Source organism: Pseudonaja textilis, chromosome 2, assembly GCF_049901715.1.
Source record: "Pseudonaja textilis isolate UNSWEBS1 chromosome 2, rPseTex1.2, whole genome shotgun sequence".
NCBI classification, from domain to species: Eukaryota; Metazoa; Chordata; class Lepidosauria; order Squamata; family Elapidae; genus Pseudonaja; species Pseudonaja textilis.
The window spans coordinates 197,159,719-197,187,495 of NC_141991.1; the positions used below are offsets into that span (position 1 = coordinate 197,159,719).

The following is a 27,777-nucleotide window of genomic DNA, read 5'->3' on the forward strand; positions in this document are numbered from 1 at the left end:
GTCAGTAATTTTTATTACTCTACAATCTCCAAAGGTGAACAATTGTTCATCACAGCAAAAGATCTTGTTTTAAAAATAGACACTAGTTTTTCAAATTCCTCTGTATGTGGTAAATGCAAAGGATCAGGATCATACATGAAGTTGCAATTCAAAAAAGATATACTGCTGAAGTCTATACACAAGTGTCTAGTCAACTAAAGCTCAATACTATATTGGCGCCCAATAGAGGTCAACAGAATTCAAGAGGGGTTGGATTTAGACCATTTGTGGCAAGGTAATGATTCTAAGCTGATGAAGCGCAACTCTGCCCCAGTACTGCCTGTTCTTCTCTAAAAAGAAGTATACATGATTCTTACATAGTGCTCCAAGTACCATGCCCACTGAACCAAAATTTGCAAATCCACAAAGCGCGTAAGTGGCAATTGTTTCAGATCGTATCTGAAATAAAGCAAATAGAAGACCAATTACTTCCTCTTTATAGAAAGAGATTGACTAAAATAGTTTTTAGTTTCTGGCTAATGGCATTTGAACATACAATAATGATATAATGTTTGTATGGTTTTGGAATGAGAATAAATTTGGACTTTCTCCATGCCCCCCTTCCCCACTACAAAGAATTGCATATTAGAAGAAACCAGAAATAGAATATTTTCATACCCTTTATATATTTATCACATAGAATATTTGGTTCCCATGACTAGATTTATACATACACACACAAAGTTTTTTTCTATCATGTTGATAGTTTCCTGATAAGTGGCTAGAATTTCTCAAAATGTAGCTAATTTCAACACTGGCATGTCTGAATCCATTAGCAAACAAATGTAATACTTAATTGCCAAGGGCTATTTCAGATGTGCCAGCTATTTTGTGTCAAAAACATTTCTTAGTAGAAAACGGAACATGTGCACAGTGTGTCAATTCTAAGCATGCACACATTTGAATTTTGTGCAAAACTGATGTCACTTTGCATATGGTTTTCAAGAATGAGTAGGTTTAGTAGTATATATGATATCTTAAAGACAAAAAAAAATTAAAAAATGAAATTATTTGAGAGAATCACAGCTTCCCATTATCCTGTGATTATGTGTAAAAAGACTTTGCAAGTTTTTCAAACAATAAAGTGCAAAATATGTTCCTGAATATTTCCTCCAATTAGACCACACAACTATCACGATTATGGAAAAAATATTAGGAATGAAATTCCTAATGGACTAGAACTCAGATTAATTGGGGCAGGTTTAATGGTCTAGCAATTGTATTCCTACAAAGTATTAAACTTGGTTAGGGTTGGTTTTTGTGTGGTGGGGGGACAACTAATATGTTGTATCCCAGGCCATTTACTGATTCAATATACTGTGTGAATCCACAACATGAATGAATATAGTAGTCAGGTTTTGTTTTGTAAACATAATAAATATTTTAGTTTCATTATTTTCCCCCAAAACTTATTATAAAATCCATATTACAAAAGCTGTATTGCTAATAACAAATTTGCTTCCCCCCCCAATGAATTCATTTAAAAGTGTCATCTTAATTGAAGGACAGCAGATATATGAGAGCAAATTCTCACTTCTCTTTCCTGCTGTTCTCAATGTGTCAGCTGAATACACAGTAGTAGAACTGGAGCCTTAGCGATTTGGTCTTTTCATCCTTCCACCACTACCTCAGAAAGTTTTAAGTTGACCCGTGATCTGCACTTCCCTCGAACTTAAACCAGAGAGATGTCATTCATAGCAGTTAATGTACCCTCCTAATTGATTATAATTGATTAGACTGTCTACTATTGACCTCACCCCTTTCCTAAGAGGTCTGTAGGGGGTGTGCATAAGCGCACCAATGTTCCTACTGTCCCAGTCCTATTGTTTCTTTTTTAAATTTTTCTTATATGTATCCATTTCGTGTATTCATAACTATGTTTATACTTATACCTGTTATCTTATAATCACGTGACAAAATAAATAAGTAAGTAAGTAAGTAAGTATGTAAGTAAGTAAATAAATAAATAAAGCAGGATGCACAAACTGATATATAACTAGAGCTTATTTGGGGTGTTATTCATAATGAGTTTGGGTAGCGGAAAAGTCACCTCTCCTCTACTAATTAAAGGGACTTAAAACTTGGTAGAGGGAATTGGAGGGCCTAGGATCTGACAGAAAACTAAAAACTAAAGATCCTACCTGTGGTAAAACTGCCTATTCCTAACACTTTAGAGCAACAGAGATTCTGCTAGAAAACTGGTTTCATTCAATGTGTTCCCTCTTGCACTTTAGCTGCAATGAAAATTAATTAGCTTAGCTGATGAACTAGTGATGTGAGATTGTACGAACATGAATTCCTGATTATATTTGCAGCTTTGCAGAAGTTTCTGAAAAAAAATATCATTCAATAATCTCCCCCATCACTAATTTATAACACATTATATATTATCAGGAAAACACATTTGCAACTTGTAGTTCATGCTGCACGCAGCCAAATTTTACTACACATAGCTAGATTTACTTTTAAACCTCAGTAAAACTTTCCAGTTGTGAAAAATCCTTTCGCCTAGTTTAAATTTCAAAGATTTTCTTTCTATTTTTGAATTAGGAAATAAAAACACATGTCTTTGGTCTCCTGTTTTGGCACAACACAGATCCAAGAACTGAAGTTATAATTTTATCCATAACTATTGAAGATGTCTAATGTAAATTCCCAGAAAAGACTATTCTGATGCCCTTAAACCAAATATGAAAATTTCCCATTCCTTGCCAATGGTCCTTTTAAAGTACTGTAAAAAATTAGGTCTAAGGCAAAGCTGTTTTATCTCATTCCTTGTTTACAATGGTTCTTAACAAGAACATTAGGTTCCCTCCAATATTGTGTCTTATTGATTACTAATAAATCAGAATTCTCCTTCTCTTTGACCTCTACTCTGCTTCAGTGCTAAAGTCATACATCAATGTTCATTTGGTTGATAGACAACATTATTAAATACAACCAAGGCATAACTTGGATTATGAACCACAAGAAAATGATATTACAAATATATTTATATCAATTATGGCTTCACATCCATAGGAACACATACCTAACTTAGTCGCTTAATCACTTAGTCATTCAGAAATACGTTCTAGGAAAGCCGACTGAACAAAAATCTATGAAGTATTAGATCTATTGAAGAGTTGTACAGGAATACTTACACTTAAGTACTGTTTCATACCATTGATGTACATTTGTCCTCCCTTCTTGCGTAGTTTAATCAAGTTTGCAAGGTGTTCATAAGCCACAAATTCATTGAAGAAAGTCTTATAACCAAGGAGCCCACCAACAATAAAGCTGTCTTCCCAATCTACTCCCATCATAAAAGAAAATGGCATGAACAGATATGAACAGATTATCTATAAGGGAGAAAACAAGAACAAAGAGAAATGTGAGCTATAAACCTTACTGAGTGCCTATTGACATTGATCACACAAGCAAATTCTTGGAGAGAATTTGTAGAGGCAATAAATACAGTATGTCTAAAATGTATTGTTATCAGCTAAAACTTTTATCTAACAATGCACTCTCAAGGTTAAAAAGCCTATTTATTATGGACACCACATCTTTAATCCAGAAAGAGGAAAAAATATAAATGAAATAAAAAAATTAAAACCCTTTAAATGGCCCTGGGAATTGGTTTAGATCCAAGAATAACATAAAACTGTCCCCTATTTTCAGGAGATTGATGATTGAATCTGCAAAATTATACATTGAGTGGAGAGAATGAATAGGAAAACATTATTACATCAATATTATATCACAAGAATACTACTTGCAAGATCATCAAGTTAAAAGGATTGCCAGAAAGTCAAGCTACACTGTGGAATTCTACATCTTGAACAGAGTTAGTTGTTTTACCCAAAATAGTGAAAGAGATCCCAATTTAGAGGGAAAAAACTTAATTCTTTCCTACCAATTTAGTTTAACTCTAAATTAATTTACTCATTCCTATGCTAACGGAGAGTGGTACGGTGGCCTGAAGGCGGAGCTCTCTCCTCACAATCAGGAGGCTGTGAGATTGATCCTATCTAGAGACAGATATTTCTCTCTCTGGGCACAATGAAAATATATCTGTTGAACAAAACTCCACATCGGAGACAGAAAGGGCATCCGGCCAGTAAAACACTCTGTTAACTCCATTCAGTTGCCCAGACTCCACCCTGCAAGGGATTATGGGGTCGTTAAAAGAAGATGATGATGATAATTCCCATGCTAAAGTCTTTTGTTTCTTGCCTAAGACAATTGAGAAAAAGACACCAGATAAGTGTTAATGGTGGGTACAGTTCTTAGAGCCGTGATAGCGAACCTATGGCACATGTGCCACAGGGTGGCACGCAGAGCCATTTGTGCGGGCACGCAAGCCCCAGGCAAACTTACCTCACTGCGCATGCATGTGCATCCCAGCTGATTTTTGGCCTCCCAGAAGCTCAAGGGAAGCCTCTGCAGCCTTTGGGGGCCAAAATCCACACTCGTTTCATCACTTCCTGTATTTCTGGAAATACAGGAAGTGATGAAATGGGCCTATTTTTCGGCCTCCAAAGGCTGCAGAGACTTCCCTTGAGCTTCTGGAAGGCTGAAAAGGCCTCAAACAGGCCAAAAATCAGCTGGGAGGTGCAGTGCAGGTAAGGCGGGGAAATCACGCATGCATGTGCAGAGGCCCTGGGGCACATTTCCTTCTGGATGCTGGCACGCGAGCATGTGTACACGAGCAATTTTTGGCACAAGAGCCCAAAAAAGTTAGCCACTACTGTCTTTTATCCTATTGATAGGATGGCGTTAGAATAATAGATGGGATGCACAATTGCCTGGGACAGTACAACCTCATCCATCACCAAAGATGGTACCAAAATACCATCCAAAGTGTCACTCAAAGCTACTCTATCTTGCCAGGGCTCAATTTTAATGCATTGCTCCCTATCCAGATCTCCACAAACTCTAAGCACTGAGAAAGGGCAGTCATAGCATTGCTTAACTCTCCACATTCTCGAAACCTCAAAATCTGCTTCAGTAGATTGAAGGAATTATTTTCTTTCAGATTGGCTAAAAGGAAATACCCACTGAATTCCTTCATTGCCTTTTGCTCAAAGGTAAAATGATTTGATATTTCTGAGCCACTGGGGGGAAAAATTATTCTGGGCTGTTAAATAAGCATTAAAAACTTACGCAGGAGAATAAAATCTGTAACATGGCTTGGGACGGAAGATGAGGGTTCAAGTTTCTTTTTATCCTACCTGGAGTCTCTGAATTGGAATGGAACATAATTTTTCAAATAAATGTTCAAAGTGAGGCAGGAAGGCTGGAAGGAGCCATGTTTGAACTAATTAGGATCTCTTTGCCTATCAGGCAATTGGGGCCACTCTCAACTAGGTTGAATATTATGCCCAAAAAGTATCTGTGTTCCCTTTATGCTCCATTAGAAATCAGGAAAAAAAAAATCTCTTGGGAAACTGTCCAGGCCAGCTGTATCTCTTTTGTTTACTGCATTAATAACCTCCTCACTGAGTGCTTTTATAAATGGTCTCTTGTAGCTAGATAGATGAAGCTTCATTAGATTGTTAAGCAATCCATTACTCTTTTCTTTAACTGCATCAGGACTGTGGCTGCTTCCAAGGTAAGCATCTGCATGTAGCTAGCCATATTTTTCTTCTATGCTTAAAGTGGTATTGTTTTTGATCTCGATGGGAATTGAACCCCTCCTTTCCTTTTTGCCATTCTAAATGTTGTTTTTCTCACCCATTTATCATTTCCATGGTACCATATGTTACATTAAGTGGAAGCACTTTAATGCAGAAGGTTCTGCATTCAGGCATGCCCTAATAATACATAAATAATTGGCTCAACCTGTAATGAATTAATTCTTCCCTTTTCGTCCATGTGATCATTTCCCTATTTATTTATTTATAGTTGCATCTTAGACCCATCTGCTCATAGCACACAGTTAAAGCAGGGAGAGACATCCAGTTCTTTTCCCTTCCTTTCCGTCTGATCATTTCTTGCTCATTGTGAATATGTTAACTGATTGTAGATTAATCAGCAGTTTTTGCTGAAGTGGGAATCTGTTTTTCTAGGCTTGTTTAACAGAAGTACACCTGATTTTTCATGGCTTTTGAGAGATTATATGGGACTCAAAGGTGGGGTCAGGTTTTATTTCATGTATGTGTAAATTTAATTAATATAATTCCATTCTGTTTATATATTTAAGATTGGTAGCCTTATGTGACTTAGAAAAGCTAAGTTTGGCAACAACTTTAATTATACATTTCCATAAGCTTAATCATAATAATGATTACATCAAATGATAGTATACACCTGTGGAAGTTACCGGGATGTGACTTTGAAGCCTCAAGTTGTAGACCCAATTTTCATACAAATGATCTGGGGATATTAACCTAACAGCAGATACATAGAAGTAGTGCCTTTATCTGTAAAATGCAAGATACAGAATTTGTGTGACTTATTTGTCAAGACCACCTGGATACAAGCAGGATTTTTTTCTTTCAGATATACAGTTGGTCTTTGACTTACAACAACTTGTTTAGTGACTGTTCAAAGTTACAATGGCAGTGAAAAAAGTGACTTATGACTGTTTTTCAAACTTAGGACCGTTGCAGCATCCCCATGGTCACGTGATCAGAATTTGGATGCTTGGCACTTGTCATGTATTTATGATGTTTGCAGTGTCTGCAGGTCATGTGATCACCTTTTGTGAAATTCTGACAAGCGAAGCCAATGGGAGAGCCAGATTCAACCACGTTAACAACGGCAGTGATTCGCTTAACAACTATGGCAAGAAAGATCATAAAATGGGGCAAAACTCACTTAAAAACTGCCTCGCTTAGCAACAGAAATTCTGGGCTCCATTGAGTTCATACGTTGGGGACTACATGTATGCAGGAGTGGGATTCAAAAAACCCAACAACCAGTTCTCTGCCCAGTTGCTGGGTGGGCGTGGTCATGGTGGGCATGGAACTTCTGGGAAGGCCATTTTTCGCCTTCCCCAAGTCTGGAGGCTTCCCTTGGGCCTCTGGAAGGGAGAAATCAGTCTCCCCCAGGCTCGGGAGGCCCTCCGGAAGCTGGTAACACGCTGGCTTCCAGACTTCCGGAACTTTCGGGAGGGCCATTTTTCACTTTCCCAGAGCCTTTGTGTGGACCCTGCGTTACCTGCATCCAAAATGGGCTGTGTAGAGACTCCTGGGAGGAGTAGGGTGGGGTGGGCAGGGCCAGCTGATCTGTTCAACTACCAGTTTGGCAAACCAGATGTAAATTTAACATCCGGTTCACCTGAACTAGCCTGAGCCGGCTGAATACCACCCCCGCCTGTATATATGTCTATGCATGTGTGTACACAGCACACACACACATACACACACGCCTTATTCAGGTCCCATTCATTATTTAGATCTCAGCAGTAGAAAATTAAAACACAAGCCAAATGCAAACTCACTACATGATTTTTGGCATGTAAATGGCACGAAGTAGCCATTTACTTCCATGTATTTTGGGCACTGAACTCCTTACCAGTAGTTTAGTTTGTATAACATGTTAATTAATCATTGTGCTGATTTGGTTTTGGTGCTTTATCTATTCCCTTCAGCTGCCCCTCCTTCCTGGGCCCATGTAAGGAAATCCAGAATTAGTCACACTGAAGTACAGACATCTTTCTATCTCTTGCACAAATATTCTATTTTAAAATCACAACAATGTAATTTTTTTTTTTTGCAGACTCTGTTACAGAAAAGTGCTTGATCAAATACTTTAGTATTCAGAAGAGTGTCTTCTTCCAATCACTCTTAGCAGACAGTAGATATATCAGTGCAGGGAAACACAAATATCTTAAGGCAGGGTGTCCAGCCTTGACAACTTTAAGACTTGTGGATCTTAACTTCCAGAATTCCTCAGCCAGCCATGCTGAGAGTCGAAGTCCGTATGTCTTAAAGTTGCCAAGGTTGTCCACCCCTATCTTAAGGCATAACCTACAATTTCATATATTCTCTTAATAGTAGGCTGAAGTGAGGTCAAGGCTGCATCTCCCATGCCTCTTGCTTGAGCTAAAAGCTAATAGGACAATACCTCAAAGCTCAGTTGTGGGTAGTCGAACATGTTCCCCAGCCAAGACAGGACTGCATTAAAAAAGGCCAGCAAAGCAAGGAAGGCAATCAGATTCACAGCAATGTTGGCTACCAGTGGGATGGCAGCACTGGCACCTTGGCTGGCAGCTTCCAACAGGTTCCTAGCTTCTCTTCAGCAGCAAAAGAAAAGGTACACATTAGTGTGACATTTGTATATGGCTCAAAGTACAAACCCAGACAACCAAACAATCAAAACAATCTTTCCCTTACAATAACAGCATTCATCCTTTTTAAAATATTAGGAGGGCTAGCAACCAGAATAATAGAAGTAATATTTAATATTGTTAATAATTTTTTACACTGATATAGCCTTTTATGAATGCAAAAAGCCCTTAAGGGGACTTTAAACAGGAATTAGATCTTTAACATCCTACATTCTTCACTTGATCCTACAGTGAAAGGAACAGAATAAATAACTTCAAACAGCTGTTAATCAAGGTTAATTAATAATTGATTATCATTATTAGATATTGATGAATTATTTGATCACACTCATTGTCTGCAAATTAGGAAGTGAATCATATTCGTGCTAAGTGAGTTTATGGTTACCAGAGAACTTATTTAAAAGTTCTCAGATTATGGGAGTTATGAATTTTAATTCTTTCTGACTAATGCTTTGGGTTTTCAAATAGCGACATTGAAAACTCGCAATTCAGCCAGGGGTGGGATTCTACCAGTTCACACCTATTCACTAGAACCGGTTGTTAATATTCTAAGCAGTTCGGAGAACTGGTTCTTAGAAGAAATTACTGGCCTAATCCTGTAAGGAAGGCAGGAAGGAAACATTCTGGTGTTGCTTACAGAAACTGCCTCTCCATTAACTCTTATTACATTCTTGGTAGGACCAGACTTTCTATCTCTGGAACTTCTCTGGAGTTTTTTTCCCCTCCTTTGCTGGTACTTTGTTTGTGTGGAGTGACCATTCAAAGTTACAATGGCACTCAAAATAGTGACGTATGACCATTTTTCACACTTACGACTGTTGCAGCACCCCCACAGTCATGAAAGGCCAGACAAGGAGATATGTGCCTCAATGTGAGTGATATTGAGTTGGCCACGCCCAGCCAATAACATGACCACAAGTCATGTTTGCCCAGTCACATACCACCAAGCCACGCCCACCAACTAAGCCACGCCCACAGAACTGGTTGTTAAAAAATTTGAATCCCACCCCTGAATTCACCAGCTGCTCCTTTTTCTTCTTACAGTCGGGGAATAATGGGAATAAATTTCAGTTGATATTTGAACTTCTGTCTGAGGCGCAGCATCTTGTTGGCATGGGAATGATGGCAATATTACCAGTTCTTTTCATTATAGATGACTTTGCCGAAATCAATCAAAAGCGAATTTGTGTTCCCCAGGTATGTTTCTTCTAGTTTCAATTAACCGTATTGTCCATAGATGAACTCTATGGAGTCCAGCAGCCATGAAAATATAATATGAACATATAAATTGCTTACCCTTTTTCCATTTTTGTATCTTCTTGGGCATTTATCTGGGGTTTTTCAGTCTCAGGCCAGAAGAGTTTAGCAACAGCTAAAGCTGCTGGTGCGGACATCACGGAAGCAGTTAATAAATGGGAAGCTGAAACCTGACAAATGAAAACAAATTAGTTTTTACATAAGGACAGTATTATTCAACCTCAGCCACTTGAAGTCAGTGTGGGCTTTAGTTCCCAAAATTTCCCAGTCAGCAAGCTTTAGGGATGAGTTGAAAAAAAAGTTGTTTTACAAGTTGTAATAAAACATGCACTGCTCAAAAAAATAAAGGGAACACCAAAATAAGACATCCTAGATCTGAATGAATGAAATATTCTTATTAAATACGTTGTTCATTACATAGTTGAATGTGCTGACAACAAAATCACAAAAAAATTATCAATGGAAATCAAATTTAGCAACCCATGGAGGTCTGAATTTGGAGTTACACTCAAAATTAAAGTGGAAAAAAACACTACAGGCTGATCCAGCTTTGATGTAATGTCCTTAAAACAAGTCAAAATGAGGCTCAGTAGTGTGTGTGGCCTCCACGCGCCTGTATGACCTCCCTACAACACCTGGGCATGCTCCTGATGAGGTGGTGGATGGTCTCCTGAGGGATCTTCTCCCACACATGGACTAAAGCATCCCCCAACTCCTGGACAGTCTGTGGTGCAATGTGGCATTGGTGGATGGAGTGAGACATGATGTCCCAGATGTGCTCAATTGGATTCAGGTCTGGGGAACGGGCGGGCCAGTCCATAGTATCAATGCCTTCTTCTTGCAGGAACTGCTGACACACTCCAGCCATATGAGGTCTAGCATTGTTTTGCATTAGGAGGAACCCAGGGCCAACCGCACCAGCATATGGTCTCACAAGGGGTCTGAGGATCTCATCTCGGTACCTAATGGCAGTCAGGCTACCTCTGGTGAGCACATGGAGGGTTTGCGGCCCCCTAAAGAAATGCCACCCCACACCATTACTGACCCACTGTCAAACCGGTCATGCTGGAGGATGTTGCAGGCAGCAGAACATTCTCCACGGCATCTCCAGACCCTGTCACGTCTGTCACATGTGCTCAGTGTGAACCTGCTTTCATCTGTGAAGAGCACAGGGCACGCGTGGCGAATTTGCCAATCTTGGTGTTCTCTGGCAAATGCCAAATGTCCTGCACGGTGTTGGGCTGTAAGCACAACTCCCACCTGTGGACGTCGGGCCCTCATACCACCCTCATGGAGTCTGTTTTTGACCATTTGAGAAGCCACATGCACATTTGTGGCCAACTGGAGGGCATTTTGCAGGGCTTTGGCAGTGTTCCTCCTGTCCCTCCTTGCACAAAGGTGGAGGTAGCGATCCTGTTGCTGGGTTGTTGCCCTTCTACGGCCTCCTCCACGTCTCCTGATGTACTGGCCTGTCTCCTGGTAGCGCCTCCATGCTCTGGGCACTATGCTGACAGACACGGCAAACCTTCTCGCCACAGCTCACATTGATGTGGCATCCTGGATGAGCTGCACTACCTGAGCCACTTGTGTGGGTTGTAGACTCCATCTCATGCTACCAATAGAGTGACAGCACCCCCAGCATTCAAAAGAGACCAAACCATCAGCCAGAAAGCATAGGAACTGAGAAGTGGTCTGTGGTCATCACCTGCAGAACCACTCCTTTATTGGGGATGTCTTGCTAACTGCCTATGCTTTCCACCTGTTGTCTATTCCATTTGCACAACAGCATGTGAAATTGATTGTCAATCAGTGTTGCTACCTACGTGGACAGTTTGATTTCACAGAAGTGTGATTGACTTGGAGTTACATTGTGTTGTTTAAGTGTTCCCTTTATTTTTTTGAGCAGTGTATATTGCAATATTGGAATTATATGAATGCATCTCTTCTTCTCACTTATTTCTATATATCTCCATGTAAAAATGGAGGCCAACAAGTTTTTAAAGGACAGGCAGAGTTTTGTATGAAAAAAGGGAAATTTAATTAAAGAAAGAAGTCTAGAAAAGCTCTGGAAATCATAGACACCCAGAGCAAATTCGGTGGCCACAATGTCAACACTCAGTAGCGAAAAGACATCAACCTGACAGAAGACAGCTGTATCATTAGGGTTAAAGTAGCTTCAAGGAATGAGGAAAAACAACAACCTAATGAAGCAAAACATCCTTATGAAAACCAATCATGTTTAACAGCACAAACTCCTGAGTACAAGCAAGATAAAATAATCATTATCAATTACTGTGCTTCCATTCTTACCCCAAATGAAATATATGCTCCTAAAACACTTCCAGCAATAGTGGCAAATCCAGCTGTCATGATAGCATGGAGTTCAGACTTGGTAACATAGGGCAGATATGGCTTTACCATGAGAGGAGACTCTGACTGCAAGGAAGAGAAATCAAATAAGTGGGTTTTAGTTAAATCAAGTTTTAGTGCTTGATTGTCAGGTGCAAAGGATCAGGATTACATGCTAAATTGTAACAGATAAGATTCACTATTTAAGCCTATGAATAAGAATCCAGTCAACTAATGGCCAGTGCTAAATTGGTGCTAGATAAGAATCAACAAATTCAAGGAGGGCTGGACTTGGGTCACTTGTGGCAATGTAAGGACTCTTAACTGATGATGTGTTTAACTCCCTCCTTTAGCTCTACCTATTCTTTTCCTACAGATATGATCCAGGACAGTGGTCCCCAATGCTTCCAGCCCTGTGGACTGACAGCAATGGCGGTGAGCGGGGGGAGAGTATGGTGTTGCATATGTACATACCAGTGGTGGGATTCAAATTTTTTTACTACCGGTTCTGTGTGTCAGGGCTCCAACAAATCCACCCTCATTCAAATCAAAAGTCTCTAGCCACATCTCAGAGAAAAGTAAATTGGTTTATTAGAAGTTGCCATGTTGGTGTGTGTGTGGGTGAAGCCGATACTAAATCACATCATACATTTCCCCCTTGACCCTGGTCTTCCCCCCACCCCCTGGATATGACTTCTCCAATGAGACACATCCGTCTCCAAGAGTCATCCATCAGGCTCTCCAATAACCTTCTTATGCTCCAACAACTTTGGGCTACTGAAGTGATTATCTAGGCATTTCAAGAATGCCTTGTTTCCCCCCACTCCTCTTTTCTGGCAGCTAAAAAGACCAAAGGAGTAATCTTTTTAGTTGACACTGTGGGTGCAGCATGGCTTGGTGGGTGTGGCTTGTTGGGCATGGCAGGGGAAGGATACTGTAAAATCTCCATTCCCACCCCACTCCAGGGGGAAGGTTACCACCGGTTCTCCGAACTATTCAAAATTTCCGCTACAGAACTGGTCGGAACCTGCTGAATGCCACCTCTTGTGCAAATGGAGCTTCTTGCACTCACCCACCATTTGTGTGGCCTGATTGATAACAGGCTGTGGACTGGTAGCTGTCTGTGGACCAGGGGTTTGGGACCCCTGATCTAGGAAGCAAAAATTATATGGAGTACAGCAAGGAGTTTTAATGCAAAGAATTAGGGATAAACTTAACAGAACCTTCCAGCCCTTATTTATTAGTGAGTCTGTAAAAGAAGTGCCTTTTTGAATATCTTCTGCCTTGGCTTTTTGTAGTTTCAATTGGGGTTATTCTTCTGGTAAAAAATAGTCAAAAGATAAAATTGTATAGGTTTCTGTTTTAGGAGGAATTCTTGACAGAAAACATCTGCCTATTTTGGACACTGTTGCATGATTTTATGATGCCTTTTCTCATATAATCTAATGCAAATCCAGATCTGAACATTAGGCTGGTGAAAAAGTATGAGCCTGCAATGTTCTCGTATATCATTCAGCATCTCTGCTCTAGGAGGAATCAATAACCAATTTATCTTGCTTCTGAGTTTTCTAAAACCACGAGAAACAAACAAGAAAAAAAAAAGAATAAGATAATTGTTAAAACTTACTCCCCATGTCAAAATGTTACTCTGCTAAGGCAGTATAATTGTTGACCTATTAGAAATTCTGGATCTTCCTTCATGCCTGGAATCTAACTACTTGTACTGCTTTGTCTCTTGGGAATGGATACTGAGTTGTGCAATGACATTTTAAGTAGATGATTTCCATGGCTGTTAATATCTACCCGGTAAAATTTAAGAAAAATATTATGGCAGCTTATGAAAAGTCTTAAAAAGTACATGTTCTTGCCTTGCTAGATGGACTATTTTCTATTAAAATTCTCTGCTTCGCAAACTTACCATCCCCACAAATATATTGCCAGCTGCAACTAAAGATTCCACTGGACTTGTCTGTAAGGTAATTTGCATGATCCATCCAACCTACAATGCACAAAATCAATTTTTTTGGCCACATTCCAGCTGCTTCATGTATGTAGAATACAACAAACATCTTAACTTGAGTTAAAGTATATGTGTAAACTCCTCAAGGAATTCTCTCATGTCAGCAATTTTCTTTAGGAGGCTCTTTGGAATATACCAATTGTATGTGCCAATTTATTACAATACGTGAATCCCTAGCTGAGTCAGGTCTGCCAGTATAGAATCACTGCCAGGGACATCCATACATATCTTGATTTAGACAAAATATTATAAACTGGAACATATCAAGCTGCTTTGAGCTTTTGTAACGAATCTATGAATAAACCAGTTTAGTCTGCCATATTGGCACAGGCTACATAAAATCTAAATTACAGAATTCGCATAAGACTAACAGAGCTTGGATAGTGTATGTTGTACAGTTTATGAATACTTTGGCAAAGTTACAGGGACCTACATCTTCTGGTCTCTCCAGAAACCAGGAATTTAACCACAGCTCCATTGCAACATCAGGTTAATGTAATTCTATCGTGCCTGTTTTTTTCTTCTTCTCCAACTTGTCCGAAAATTTAACTTACCAAACAAAGGGATGCAACTTTTAATAACCATAATCCTCCTATATTTGTGGAACATTTCAGATAGTCAAAAGATACAGTCATTATAGACAACATGTTAAACAATTTTGATTGGAAGAATTTCAGAGAACAGAAGGCAAAGAAATAGTAGATCAAGGAAGCTTTAGGGTGGGAATGAAATCAAAACATTTGGATTATCTAGTAGGTTTTTAAATTGGGATAATTGTAAAATATAGACCTAAGGCAGCACTTAAAACAGAATCAACTCTAAGTTGAACCAATGGCTTGATACTATCAAGGTAACATTATTCTCCCCAAATTGTTTCTACAGCCCTCTAGCAATGTTTCTTCCAGTGAGAAGAGTGACAGAATACATGGGAAGGATATAATCATACTACATATGCTTTTATCATTATAATTTTATAACCGGAGACCAATTATAATTTTATAACCAGAGACAAATTCCTTGTATGTCCAATCACACTTGGCCAATAAAGTATTCTATTCTATTCTATTCTATTCTATTCTATTCTATTCTATTCTATTCTATTCTATTCCATTCCATTCCATTCCATTCCATTCCATTTCTCAAAGTACATAGGGCACTGTTACCTTTTTAATAAGCCACTGCATGAATCCAACGTGGTATAGCACAGACATCACTGTACTAAAGAAAATGATAATAGGCAGCACCTAGTTGAAGACAAAACATCTGTTAAGAACTGTTTCTAAGTTATCTAAATGCTTTTCTATGTTATAAATTTCAAAAAGATCAACCCTGAAATACTGTAACAACAATCTTGTAATCAAACAGTTTGTCAGTGTTCATAAGCCAAAATAAATTAAAATAATACATTCCAGAAACATGCTTGATTTGTAAAAATATCTGGAGAAGGAACTCCAAATCCTGAGTGCTACCAAAGAAAGACCAGCTATCCTTTATTTCTTTAAAAAACATGATTTTATTGAAAATTTTAAGAACAAGATAAAAATTAATCAAAATTAATATGAAGTAAGAAATAAATAAGGTAGAAATAAAAGAGAACTCAAAAAGTAGTTCCTTTTAAAAAAAATATAGGAAAGGAATAAAAAAATATAAAAGAGACTTTGGTTAGTATATCATAGTATTTCAGACAATTCCAAATAATACATCTCCCATCAAAGAACTTGGTGAAACTGACTAGTACTTTAAACAGGAATATTTCTTTCAGGAAAATATTGTGCAGACAAAATGTTCTGTGCTTTACTGACTCATTTAGTAAACTTACCCACTATAACTTGGTCACTGTAAACCAGGGACAACAAAAATGGCTATTTACCTTGAAGGCAAAGAAGTGATCGGTATACTTTTCACCAAACACAAATTTAGCACCAGCATCAGTGTATCCCAAGAAAATCTTAAAGGGAAGAGAAAGAGGAAGAATAAGTTGTTTTGAGGGTAAAAATCCCCACCACCTCAGTTATTCTAATCTAATTTTTTGAAGACACTTATTTCTCAAGTATTCAACCAGTCACTATACATTCAATGTTCAAGCAGTGGTTTGTATGACTCACCAGGTGAGGTCAATTGAAAATAAGAACTAATGAATCATGAACTCCTGAATCAAGGGAAAGTCCCTTGGTTAAAAAAAAAAGTATAAGTTCCTCTCTGATTTAGGATGTTGTCAAAAGCTGGGTGTGAGGCATCCTACCACACAGGCAACTTTTTTTTTCTTAAGTGGAAATAAAGATTGCTGTTCTTGTTTTCGTTTACATACAAACCACTCACTGCATAAATAGAAATCCCAAGAGTGAAAGACAAACTTTTCAGAGCTTCAAGTTAAGCAAAAATAATAAGCACTGTGGGAGTGGCAGTTATCTTTCTTCTTCCTGGTTCTTAGCTGCTGATCTAGCTTTATTTGTCCACACAGGGATTAGCATCTCTGCACCCTACACTTTTAATGTTCCAAGGAACTTTAATTGCTTCCTCCTGCCTAACCCAATATAAAAAGTAAATGAAACGTTGCTAGGTCTCAAGAAAATTCAGAGATTCGTGTTTGTGATATAGTCCATGTATTCTGCAATTTCATGAGGAAAAATAAAGCAACATATTGTTTAAGAGTTGTTAACCTAATCCTGCATAGCTTTTTCTCTGGTAATATCACGCTACTAACTAGAGCATATAAAACATCTGCTAGATCAATACTTGAATATACTGTAGCTTATCAGTCTGGAACCTGCATTACGTATCTGATATTAATACAGTTGAGAAAGTCCATAAATATTTCACAAGAAGAGTTCTCCATTCCTCTACTCATTGCAGAATACCTTATGCCGCCAGACTTGAAATTCTAGACCTAGACAATCTAGAATTACGCTGCCTTTGGTCCGATCTAAGTATAGTACATAAAATTATATATTGCAATGTCCTATCTGTCAGTGAATATTTCATCTTCAACCATAACAATACAAGAGCACATAATAGATACAAACTCAAGGTAAACCGCACCAAACTTGATTGCAGGAAATAGGACTTCAGCAACAGAGTGGTCAACGTCTGGAATACTCTACCTGACTCTGTGGTTTCTTCCCCAAACCCCAAAAACTTTAACCTTAGACTGTCCATTATTGACTTCACCTCCTTCCTAAGAGGCCTGTATAAGCGCACTTATAAGAGGAGGCGTGTATAAGCGCACCAGTCGTGCCTACTGTCCCTGTCCAATTGTTTTTTATTTTTCTTATAAGTATCTATCTCATGTATTCAAAACTATATTTATTCTTATACCTGTATCTTGTAAGCGATTGACAAATCAAATAAATACTAAAAAATACTAAATACTATGGAGAGTCTTAGTCATCCAGGTCATGGTTGTCCCAAAGGTGCTTTGTCAGGAAGCAACTGGATTTTCTTGTTTTTTTCTTTTGAAGGTGTTTCTTGGATGCGAAGCAACATGTCTTCAGAAGAAAAAAACCACAAAAATCTAGCTGCCTCCTGAAAAAAGTACCTTTGGGACTGCAGGGCTCTTCTATAATAAAAATGTGAACCCTCAAACTAATTCTGAATTTCAAAAATCAAAACTAACAAGGAAGTTAGTTTAATAATGAGCTCTGTCCTTCATACATATTAATTGTGCAGATCAATGCAAATCTGCAAAGGAAACATTCTGGGATTGTTTAGAAACACAGGGCTCCTCCATAAGGAGAGAATTGGGAAATTTATTTATTTATTTATTTGTCAATCACATTTCTTCACCCCCTCTTTTCCTCAGAGAGGGACTTTGGGCATTGTAGTAATGGCAGAAGAATGTTTAAAAGAAAAGGCTGTATTTAAACATGCTTCACTGTCAGTTACAGGTATTACTTGTATTGACATGGGGAAAAGGAAGACAATTGTATCTTGCTCCAGTACAACAGTATTGTAATATCTTATGTTAAAATGCTTAATATTTTTCCAGAGATTTTTCTCTTCTCTTAGGTACCCTATTTCTAACAGATTGGTTATGAAAGATGAAAATTAGAAGGGCAACAAATTGTGACAAACTGTATGAACCAGCCTATTTAAATAGCTAATGTATGTTATTATGCCTGCAGAAATCCACTACTGAATCATGATTTCAAAGGATGCAGGACTTAGGTTAAGGATAAATTAATGTGGTTTGTAATCCTCTGTTTTTGCCTCAGGCATGCTTAAGGTGTTTTTTGCTGCTTTTTTCCTTGTTAATTTTCAATGAAAGGAGCATTTTTATGCTCTTGGTGTTCATCCTCACGTTCTCCACTCTTAGCATGAATAGCTTCCAATAACTGCTTTATTCTTCCGTGACTGTGTGACAAGTTCAGAGCTGATGCAACTTAAAGTTTTTTCCTAGCTTTTCCTTTTACCCCAGTCCAACTTTTGACATGGTTGAAATATGGCATACCTCATTGATGATGCAGCTCTTGACACAACCAGGGCTCAAGATCTGCTAAGCAATTTCAGCCATTTTATACAATTGCAAGGAACACCTTCTCTCTGGTCACTGGGAATTGTCTTGACTATTTTGTTTTGTGCTATAGGAAAGACCTATTTCTATAGTAGCATTTGTCCAAGTAATGCTTGACTGGCACCTATGAAAGCGATTGTCAGAAGGGGTTTTAACACAGAAGGAGTGCTAGTGTTTGATGTCTTCTACTGACCAGGTGTTTTGCTTGGTCATATTGTTATTGTTTGTATTACTTTGGCAATGGTGGTTGAGGGGGACACTGCCATCTTCTCCATTCCATTCCAGTGTTGATGCCATTGGTTGCCATGATGAGGATTGGTGTTGTTATTATGTGCAAGTCAATCACAACTGCTGGTCTCAATGGCCATCTGGGTGTGATCAACCATGAGGTCATATAGCTCATCTATTATCAGTTGCTCCCTCCTGCTTCATCACACATCTCTCTTTCATACCTTTTATCTATCAACCAGGCTTCCTTTGAATAGGGATTTACTTTCCCCCCCCTCCTAGAAGAACACCAAATCTGTGCTTAGAAAAAGCTGAACTATGAACTATGCCCTGAAGACCTGCTGATGAGGAATCTTGACAAACAGCTCAACATGCAGTTCCAAGCATGCACCTATATTTGTTCATCCGTTCCCTATCCCACTGTAGGGAAAATACTAGGTGACTATTTAGCCATTGACTAGCAATGATTAATGAGAGGGGATATCAAACTGGGAAATCCACCAATTGACTTCCTTAACACGTCCCTCATTGAAATACTAAGACCAGCACAATTTCTGGCTTTGTTTCTGTGGCAGATGTGGAAGTACAATTCATGTTGGAACATTTTTCTACTGACTGGAGAACTGGAGGATAACACTGTAATCCAATAGCATTGGGTTGGGATTTCAGATATCCAACAGAAGTTTATTACCCAATGTTTGGATAATAAACATTGTGGAGTTTTTTTCAAGTGATTGTGGTCTGTCAATGTGTTTAGTTGTGAGAAACTATAGGAAGGACAATGTAGTCTGTATATAAGAGCCATGGGAATCAAAACTTTTCTTACAGTTGTCAACCCACATTATGAATGTGTTTATGAAATCTGTGTGATTCTTAGTTCTTTGGTTTGCCAGCATTGCATCATGCTGTTTTAGTTTAATGCTATCTGTGAACCCAGCTAAATATGGTTTCTTAAGTAAACCATCACTTACCTAGAGGACAAACTGAGCTTTAAGTGGTAATTGAAAGTGCTATTTACAAACTGTATGGATTAAAGATGGGGACTGTACTTTTAAGATGTTTCTTTATGAAGATAAAGTCTGCTCATCTCTATTCTTTTCAAGATTAAAAAAGATAGTTTTAAAAATCATATTTCTGGCCTTATAAGTGACTTTCTACATGCAGCATTAACCATTTTATAATTTAAGATGCACAGGCAGATCAAATTGCCCATTGCAGATTAATTATCAGCAAATCCTTAGTGAAACTTGGTCACAAGTGAGGACAAATCTGATTATTTCTCTGATATTTTTTGAAGCAGACAATTGTCTTAATCTTTCTTGAGAATGAGTCCATATGAAATCAGAATTCAAAATTTAATTATAAGTGAACATGCACAGGAATGAGGCATTAGCAAAATACCATAGCTGCTATTTTACTCAGTCAGTTCAATTATCTGTCTAGTTTAAAATTATCCTGGCCCATGGCAAAATTCATCAGCATATCAAGAAACATTACTTACTAAAGATGCTTTAAGCAGAGGCATGAATGACCAAGTAAAAAAAAAAGCATCACCAAGGCACCCCTCCTAAGTACTCCTTGACTCCAACAGGTATAAACTGATCACTTGTAATAAAGATTATGAGTAGGTTCTCTTTTATTCTTACCTGCACTTGATTACCAAGCCAGTTGAATGCATCAAATCCTATTTTGGTCCTCAATGTTATAAGTCCAAGAACAAACTGCATTGCAACACCCCAGATTACTGGCCTCCATACAACCTATGCATACATAAAGAAAAACAAAACTATCAGATTTAAAATCAGCTCAAATGTGACAATATTGCATTGAATACTGTAATAAATGGCAGGTGGTGATTCTACATAAGTGCCCCTGCCTGAAATGAGTGGAACATATATTTGCATATTTCTTAATGTTTACAAAAGAAGGGGAGATTTTTTTAAAAAAAATCATTGCATTAAATTTAAAAGTAAGAGAAAAGTTATGCTTGTTTGAGTTCTTCCAGAAACCTTCCCCAATCTGGTTGCTTTTCAAGCAAGTGAGCTTCAATTCCAAAATTATTGATAAAGGCTAGGCGGGCTAAGGAATATTGGGAACTGATCCATACTTCTGGAAAGTACTGGAGAGGTTACATTATAGTTTATAATATCTTAGTGGAGAGTAAATTTCATGGAACTCTATTGTAAAAAGATTTGCAATAAAGGACATGGATACACTACAATGTTTGTTGTAGGTTTCGCTTGTTCAGTGTACAATCACTCTGAGAGAGAGAGATGGGTGGGATCTAAATTTGATAATAAATAAATACCCAGTGTCACTTATTGGCTACTGTTGAGACTGCCGACTTTCACTAAGTGGTGCAGTCATTAAGTGGATCATCTTGTCACCCCATCAATTTACATCAGTTCCAATTGTGAGGTTGTTAGGTGACTCACCATGAGTTATTAAATACAGAGTTACTGCAACTTCCTCATTGACTTTGCTGGCGACAGCTGGCTGTAAAGGTTGCAAATGGCGACCACGTGATTGTGAGACATCGCAACCATTGTAAATGAGTGCTGGTTGCAAAATGCCTGAATTATGATCAGTGGAGATGCAACTTTTAATCTCCTGTTTCATCATCTTTGTAACTTCAAATGGTTGCTGATTTTCCATGGTTTTCCCCCACCCCTCTCTCCTACATAAGCCCTAACAGTTTTCAAAGGAATAGCTCTATCTGTGTTCCCTGTAACTTTCACAAAATTGGCCAGACAGGACAATGAAGACTAATGGAAAAAATATATCATAGATGAAGGGCTCATAAAAGTTCCTTTTTCTTATGGAAGGGTAAGCAGGTTCTAGATTAAAAAAAAAAAACCAATCTAGTCATTTTCCTCAGAAATTAAAGTGTTTCTGGGGTTTGTTATCAGAATTAGGTTTCTCTGGGACATCCCTTGATATACACCTGGTCCTGAGATAAAAGGTAGCTTATTTGAATATATTAGCTAAAAGAAAGCTTTGCCTTGATTTTGAATGCCTAGACAGAAAAATTGAACTGGATTTTCTGGTAATGAAATCACATTCTTCTCATTTTACGTAACATAGGTGATCGATATTTATTTTGTTCAAAAAGGAAAAGCAATAAAAAAGCAAGCAAGATATACTGGGTTAGCATTCCCCTGCTGGCAAATCTTCACAACTTTTGTTCTTTCTCCTTGTTTGTCTCATAATGGGGTTGCTACTTTCTCACCCCTACATAAGAAGGGACTGCATAACCCAGAATGAGATTGCCATCTATTTGGATATGCTAATTTAAATGGACAGGTGCCAGATTAAAAATAAAAAATAATGACAAATAAATAAATCTTAGTATAGCAGAGAGAAGTGTGACCAAAGGATGCTTCTATTGTGTGTCTCCATTACTGTTGATGGGCAATTTAAAACTACTCCTGGTCCTATGGCTCTTGTCAGACACAAAGAACCAGGATCATTCACTGAGTTTGAGCATAGATTATTTATTTTTCCAACCTATTTACAAGAATCTGATCAACTAAAGGTTAGCAATAAATTGGTGCTAGATAAAGATCAATGGGATTCGAGGGGGTGGTGAGCTTGCGTTTCTTGTAGAAACACGGAGACTTTAAACTGATGATGCATTGAACTCTTCCAGCTCTGCCTGCTCTTCTGCTGCAGCTCTTTATTTTGAAATGGATTTGGACTAGCAGCCTTTAAATAGAGGGGTTTTTCAGTTGCTGACATTTATCAACAAATTGATGAACACTAATTGTACTTTTTATCCCAGTTTCTAACAAGATACAAAATAAATGAAGCATGCAAGCCTTCAGATAGGCTTAGCCAGCTTGTGCCGTCCCTGAAAAACAAACAAACCAATAAGCTGTTGTGCAATGCAACAAGATCATTGTCTCACTTCTGAAATAGAGAATGCCTTCAAACACAGAATTATCCAGTATGAACTGGGATATGCAACCAACTTATCTCTAAAGCTAAGTTGCACATTCTAGGATCAAATTTTCTATTACAACCAGATGGAACCACAGACTCATCTACTCAGCCACCCAATCTTAAAAAAAACTTAAGCAATCTTCCATGGATGCTGTTCAACTTGCAACAAAGCCTTGGGTGAACCGGAGTGATAAACTTTTAAAAACTGGTCTAGGGTTAGTCATTATGATGAAAACTGAACTTTCTATTTTATATATTCCTTCCTACCAAGCCCTACCTTATCTTACAAATATTTTATGTCCTTTTTAATGCTTTTTTAAAAACATCATAGTTTAATCCAACCCAATGTTCTCAATTTAGTATCCTTCATGCATGTTGAAATTATACTTCCCAGAATTGTACAAATGTCATTCTATTTGGGAATTTTGATAGTTGTCTTGATATGTCTGGAGGACATACAGTCTTCAGAGCCACTCTGGTCTAGTGGTTAAGGCACCAGGCTAGAATGCAAGAGACCATGAGTTCATATCCTGCTATAAGCATGAAAGAAAACTGGGTAACCTGGGGCCTGTCACTCTCTCTCAGCACAATTCACCTGATAAGAATATTGTTGTAGGGAAAATAGGAGGAGAAAGTTTTGCTGGATATGTTAATCATCTTGAGTTATTTATAAAAATAATAAAGGTAGAATACCAATGAATAAATATATAAAACAAAGATACTAAAAAAGGACAGTGAATAAGCTATGTTATTGGACATCTGCTCAATGTGTTGCAAATAGACATTAAATGTAAGAAAAGATATAAATGAAAGATTGTAAATACACTCACTTTAGTTGGGTACTTGGAGAAGATCAGCATCAAGAGAATGTACATAAGAAGGCCACCAAAGGAAATAAGCTGGTTGGTTCCTTGCTTGGCAGTATCAAAAATTAACCAACACACAACAGCAACTATTAAGATGATCCACACTACCCTAGAGAAAAGGTATTCAAACATTGCAATGAATGACTTAGGGGGAAGATCATCACCTTATTTCAGACCAGAGGTCTCCAAACTTGGCAACTTTAAGACTTGTGGACTTCAACTCCCAGAATTCCTCAGCCACCATAGAATTCTGGGTAGTCCACAAGTCTTTAAGTTGCCAAGTTTGGGGACCCCTGTTTTAGACTGTATCTCACTCTCTCCCCTCTCCCTCCACATAGACTATTCCAATACACACATCCTCACAACTATTTATTGTTAAAAACACACTAGCCATATACTGCTTCCCATTGGATACTTGATAACCTGCTTTTGTTGGCCTTGGACTGTAAAAAAAGGATGTTTTTTTCAAACTCTTAGCTGTCAAACTGGAAGTACCAACTTCAATTGGAGAAGTTGTCAGTGGCAGCAACTGATGATGAAAAATGATTTCTGGTAAAAAGCCATTAGAGATTTAAGTAATCTCTACTTCCTTGAGGTTTTGGATTGTTTCTTTTTGTGTGTATCCTTAACAAAAATGTGGCAGTATAACTCTGATGAATAATAACAGGTTTTCTTTCTCTTTTTTTTTTATTGTGTTTTTAGTTTTGCTAGAGAGACAGAGAGAGAGAGAGAGAGAGAGAGAGAGAGAGTGTAAGTCAGTCAGTCAGTCAGTCAGTCAGTCAGTCATTTGGCTTCCAGTAATGGAGGGAACCCAGCCTTCTGAATTTACTTCTGTATCTAATTGTCATTAAAATGCAGATTAAGGGATTGCTTTACAAGAGTTTAACTAAGCTTAATTTCCAAATAGTAAAATGAATGGCAGGGAAGAAAAAGGTAGCCAGAAAGACACAGAACAGTTCTTTTTAGCTCTGCCCGTCACTGAATATGGTGGAATCCCAAAATTTCTGGGTACAGATAGCCATTTACTTACGACTGTCATTGACTCCGGGCTTGTGATTTTAAGTTGTGCACTCAATATTTTGTAATAGTTGTTAGACAAAAACCACTGTTTAGTGAATGCCACATCATTGAATGAATATCATGGTCATTAAGTGAGTCTGTTTTCTCTGATGAAGGTTTTTTTGCCAAAAACTGAAAATAAACCAGAAATGGCAAAAAAATGTGACCATGGGACACTGCAAACAACCATCAGTGCGAGCCAGTTTCCAAGTGCCCAAAATGCAATCACATAAATATGAGGGGGGTGACGGGTGGGCTACAGTAATTGGAAGTTCAAAAGTAGGCCCTAAGTAGCTCTGGGGAGATCAGCCATAAACTTGAACAGTCCTTAAATGACCAGTCATTAAGTGAGGGCTACCTGTACATCAGTCTGCTAAGAAAGTTGTATTACCAAGTATAAACATTCTGTAAGAAAAAGTGTGAACTTTATCAAATATATATTCATTCTGGTACTTGGATTAGATAATTCCGTTCTAAAGATTTTAAGTACTAGACATTTTTTTAAATAGCTAGGATGAAATGTAACATAATTTATAGCATTTATACAGTACTGACAACCACAAACAAGTGCATAATCTCATTTTCACTTTTTTAAAAAAGGAAAGTTGTTTAATTACCATTTCAGCCAAAACCATTGAGCTTTCAAAAATCTTCCCAAAGGAGACAGCAACTCTGCAATTCTACTCTCATATCTGGCTATGAAAAAGTCCCAACAGATGAAAAAAATGGCTAGCACAGTAAGGATGAAGAGCGCCAAGGCTCTGTGAAAATTCAAGATGCAGGCTGCAATCACCATTGCCAGATAAGCTGTAATGGACAAAAAGCAAGATCATGACAGCTGTCCACACTGCATGCAAAATTTTTCCATCTCCTGTTCCCCCACAGAAAAACAAAACTGCAAGAGTTACCTGTAATTTTCAGATCACCAGTAATTAAACAGAAATGATTAGGCTTTTAAATGAATGAATTCTGTGTCATATTGGAAATACTTAGATTTTTTAAAAATAAAACAGGTGCTTACATAAAACTCCATGTTTTTATACCATCTAACCACACATTGCATCCATCGTGGTAAGAGACCTGTTCATTTTTTTCATCCTTTCCCTAAAACGATATGTTTTAATTGGGCAAAAGGGGAAACTACTTCTTCAGAAGTACAGAATGAGAATGATTGTTCCACTCATGACCAAATTATCAACATCCTGTCTGCCTTGGTACTGACAAATTGGAGGAAAAGCATCTACATGGAAGAACATCTTTTGGTGACTGTTCAAAGTTTCTCAACAGCACCGAAAAAAGTGACTTCTGACCAGCTTTCACACTTACAACTGTTGCAACATCCCCACAGTCATGTGATCAAACTTCAGGTGCTTGGCAACTGGCATGTATTGAAGATAGTTGCACTGTCTTGGGAGTGTGTCATGTGATCACCATTAGTAACCTTCGCAGCTGATTTTTGACAAGCAAAATCAATGTTGGAGGCCAGATTCACTTAGCAACTGCACAATGCACAGTGATCTGCTTCAAACTTGAAATAGGAAGATATCTCTTGGCCTTGGAAGTCTTCTAATTCAATTCTTTGTGCAAGGCAAGAGTCTCCATAATATCCGGGCAAAAATTGCTGTCCAAACTTTGCTTGAAAACCTCTAATGATACAGTATCCTTGTCTCCAGGAGACCAGCTCTTCCACAGTAACTCTTTGTAATTTGTCTAACCCTGTCCCATCTATATGTTTAGGAGAACAGTCATTATTTTTTCCTGCTAGCAAGTGATGCTCAGTGGGAAGAGAAACCAAATCAGAGGAATCCATCAATCACTTTTCTTAAGATGTCCTCAATTAAAACTATAAGAGGAATATAGCTTATGAGCTTTATTCCTGAGACAAAATAAGGCTCAGCAATCAGAACAGTTCAATTTATGCAGCCTTTCTTTTCTATTAATATAAGACAGGAGATAAGCACATTAACAAGGCCACTTGTCTGTATATTCAGGTAGTTAGGCTGTAATTCATTTCAGAATTTGAACACTAACATATTAAATTGTTCCAAAAAGCAGTTTGTCAAACAGCATAGAACTTTCAAAATAGCCAACTGTGTAATTCCAATATCTCTTGACTGGTCTACACCTTAGCTAACATGTCTTACATAAATGAGAGCATATCTTTTTGCAAAGATAGTCTTATGGCCAGGGAAGATTGCAGTAATTAGACTGGAATATAACATGGATTTTATTTTATGCCATTAGTCTCACACTTTAAAAATATATAGACCCCAAATTCTATATAAAATTGCTATTTTCCGGAATGTATAATACATACCCGCAATTAGTGTTCCATAAATCATGTATCGGATTCTAGTTTTATGTTTCCTGCAAAATTGAAGGACCATATCATATTTCCTTGCAAGTTTCCTAGAAGGATAAATAAGTAAACAGGATAACTTAAAACAGACTATTTTGTACTGTAAGTAAATAAGTATGTATTACCCAACATATTATAATTAACAATGAACAGTACATATTGATTATACAGGGATTTTAGATTGTTTTCACATGTCTTCCTCATGTGAATAAAGGTTTTTACAACCATGTTTAGATGACCAAATTATAGCAATTTGATTTTAGATATCATACGAAGCCAACAGCAAGCAATCCACATGATGATAGCATTAGCAATAGCACTTTGACTTATATACTTCTTCACAGTACTTTATGGCCCTCTCTATGCATTTTACAGAGTCAGTATATTGCCCCCAATAAAATGGGGGGTCCCCATTTTACCCACCTCAGAAGGATGGAACTGGAAGGCCGAGTCAATCCTGTGCTGGTCAGAATCAAACTCCTGACAGTGAGCAGTGAGTTAGCCTGCAGTACTGCATTCTAACCACTGCGCTACCACAGCTCATGAACTTAGTGACATGGTGAAGCAAGGCTAAGATCCAGTGTGGTGTGGTCAGACTTTGTGTAGTAGTTGGAAATCAAGGAGACCTGGGTTCCAGTCCATCCTTGGCTACCTAAGTGAATCAGTTTGGGGCCAGTCTAATTAATTAATTTTGGCACAAGGTGAATCTGAGCGGCTTACAAAGTTAAAAGCAATAAACAACACAAATATATATAGCAATAAAACTGTAAGTTATGGTAAAAAGGTGGGGAAAGCGGGAACAAGGTGTGCAGGCAGGGGATGAGGTGGGATCTGCTTTTAGTCCATCAACTACTTCCAGGGTGATACTCG

The 27,777-nt window shown here is 38.0% G+C and overlaps 1 protein-coding gene across 1 annotated transcript in view; it reads right to left on the minus strand.

Moving 5' to 3' along the window:
- The window catches only part of SLC28A3 (solute carrier family 28 member 3), a 54,030-nt gene that overhangs the window by 7,244 nt on the left and 19,009 nt on the right, over window positions 1-27,777 (minus strand). Inside the window, exons 4-15 of the mRNA XM_026703861.2 lie at window positions 26,866-26,957; window positions 25,166-25,355; window positions 23,454-23,598; window positions 20,328-20,441; window positions 15,814-15,891; window positions 15,107-15,187; window positions 13,842-13,922; window positions 11,885-12,010; window positions 9,614-9,744; window positions 8,095-8,263; window positions 3,183-3,380; window positions 357-438 (exon numbers count right to left, since the gene is read on the minus strand). Coding sequence (XP_026559646.1) covers window positions 357-438; window positions 3,183-3,380; window positions 8,095-8,263; window positions 9,614-9,744; window positions 11,885-12,010; window positions 13,842-13,922; window positions 15,107-15,187; window positions 15,814-15,891; window positions 20,328-20,441; window positions 23,454-23,598; window positions 25,166-25,355; window positions 26,866-26,957 — 1,487 coding nt within the window. The remainder of the gene's footprint in view (window positions 1-356; window positions 439-3,182; window positions 3,381-8,094; window positions 8,264-9,613; window positions 9,745-11,884; window positions 12,011-13,841; window positions 13,923-15,106; window positions 15,188-15,813; window positions 15,892-20,327; window positions 20,442-23,453; window positions 23,599-25,165; window positions 25,356-26,865; window positions 26,958-27,777) is intronic.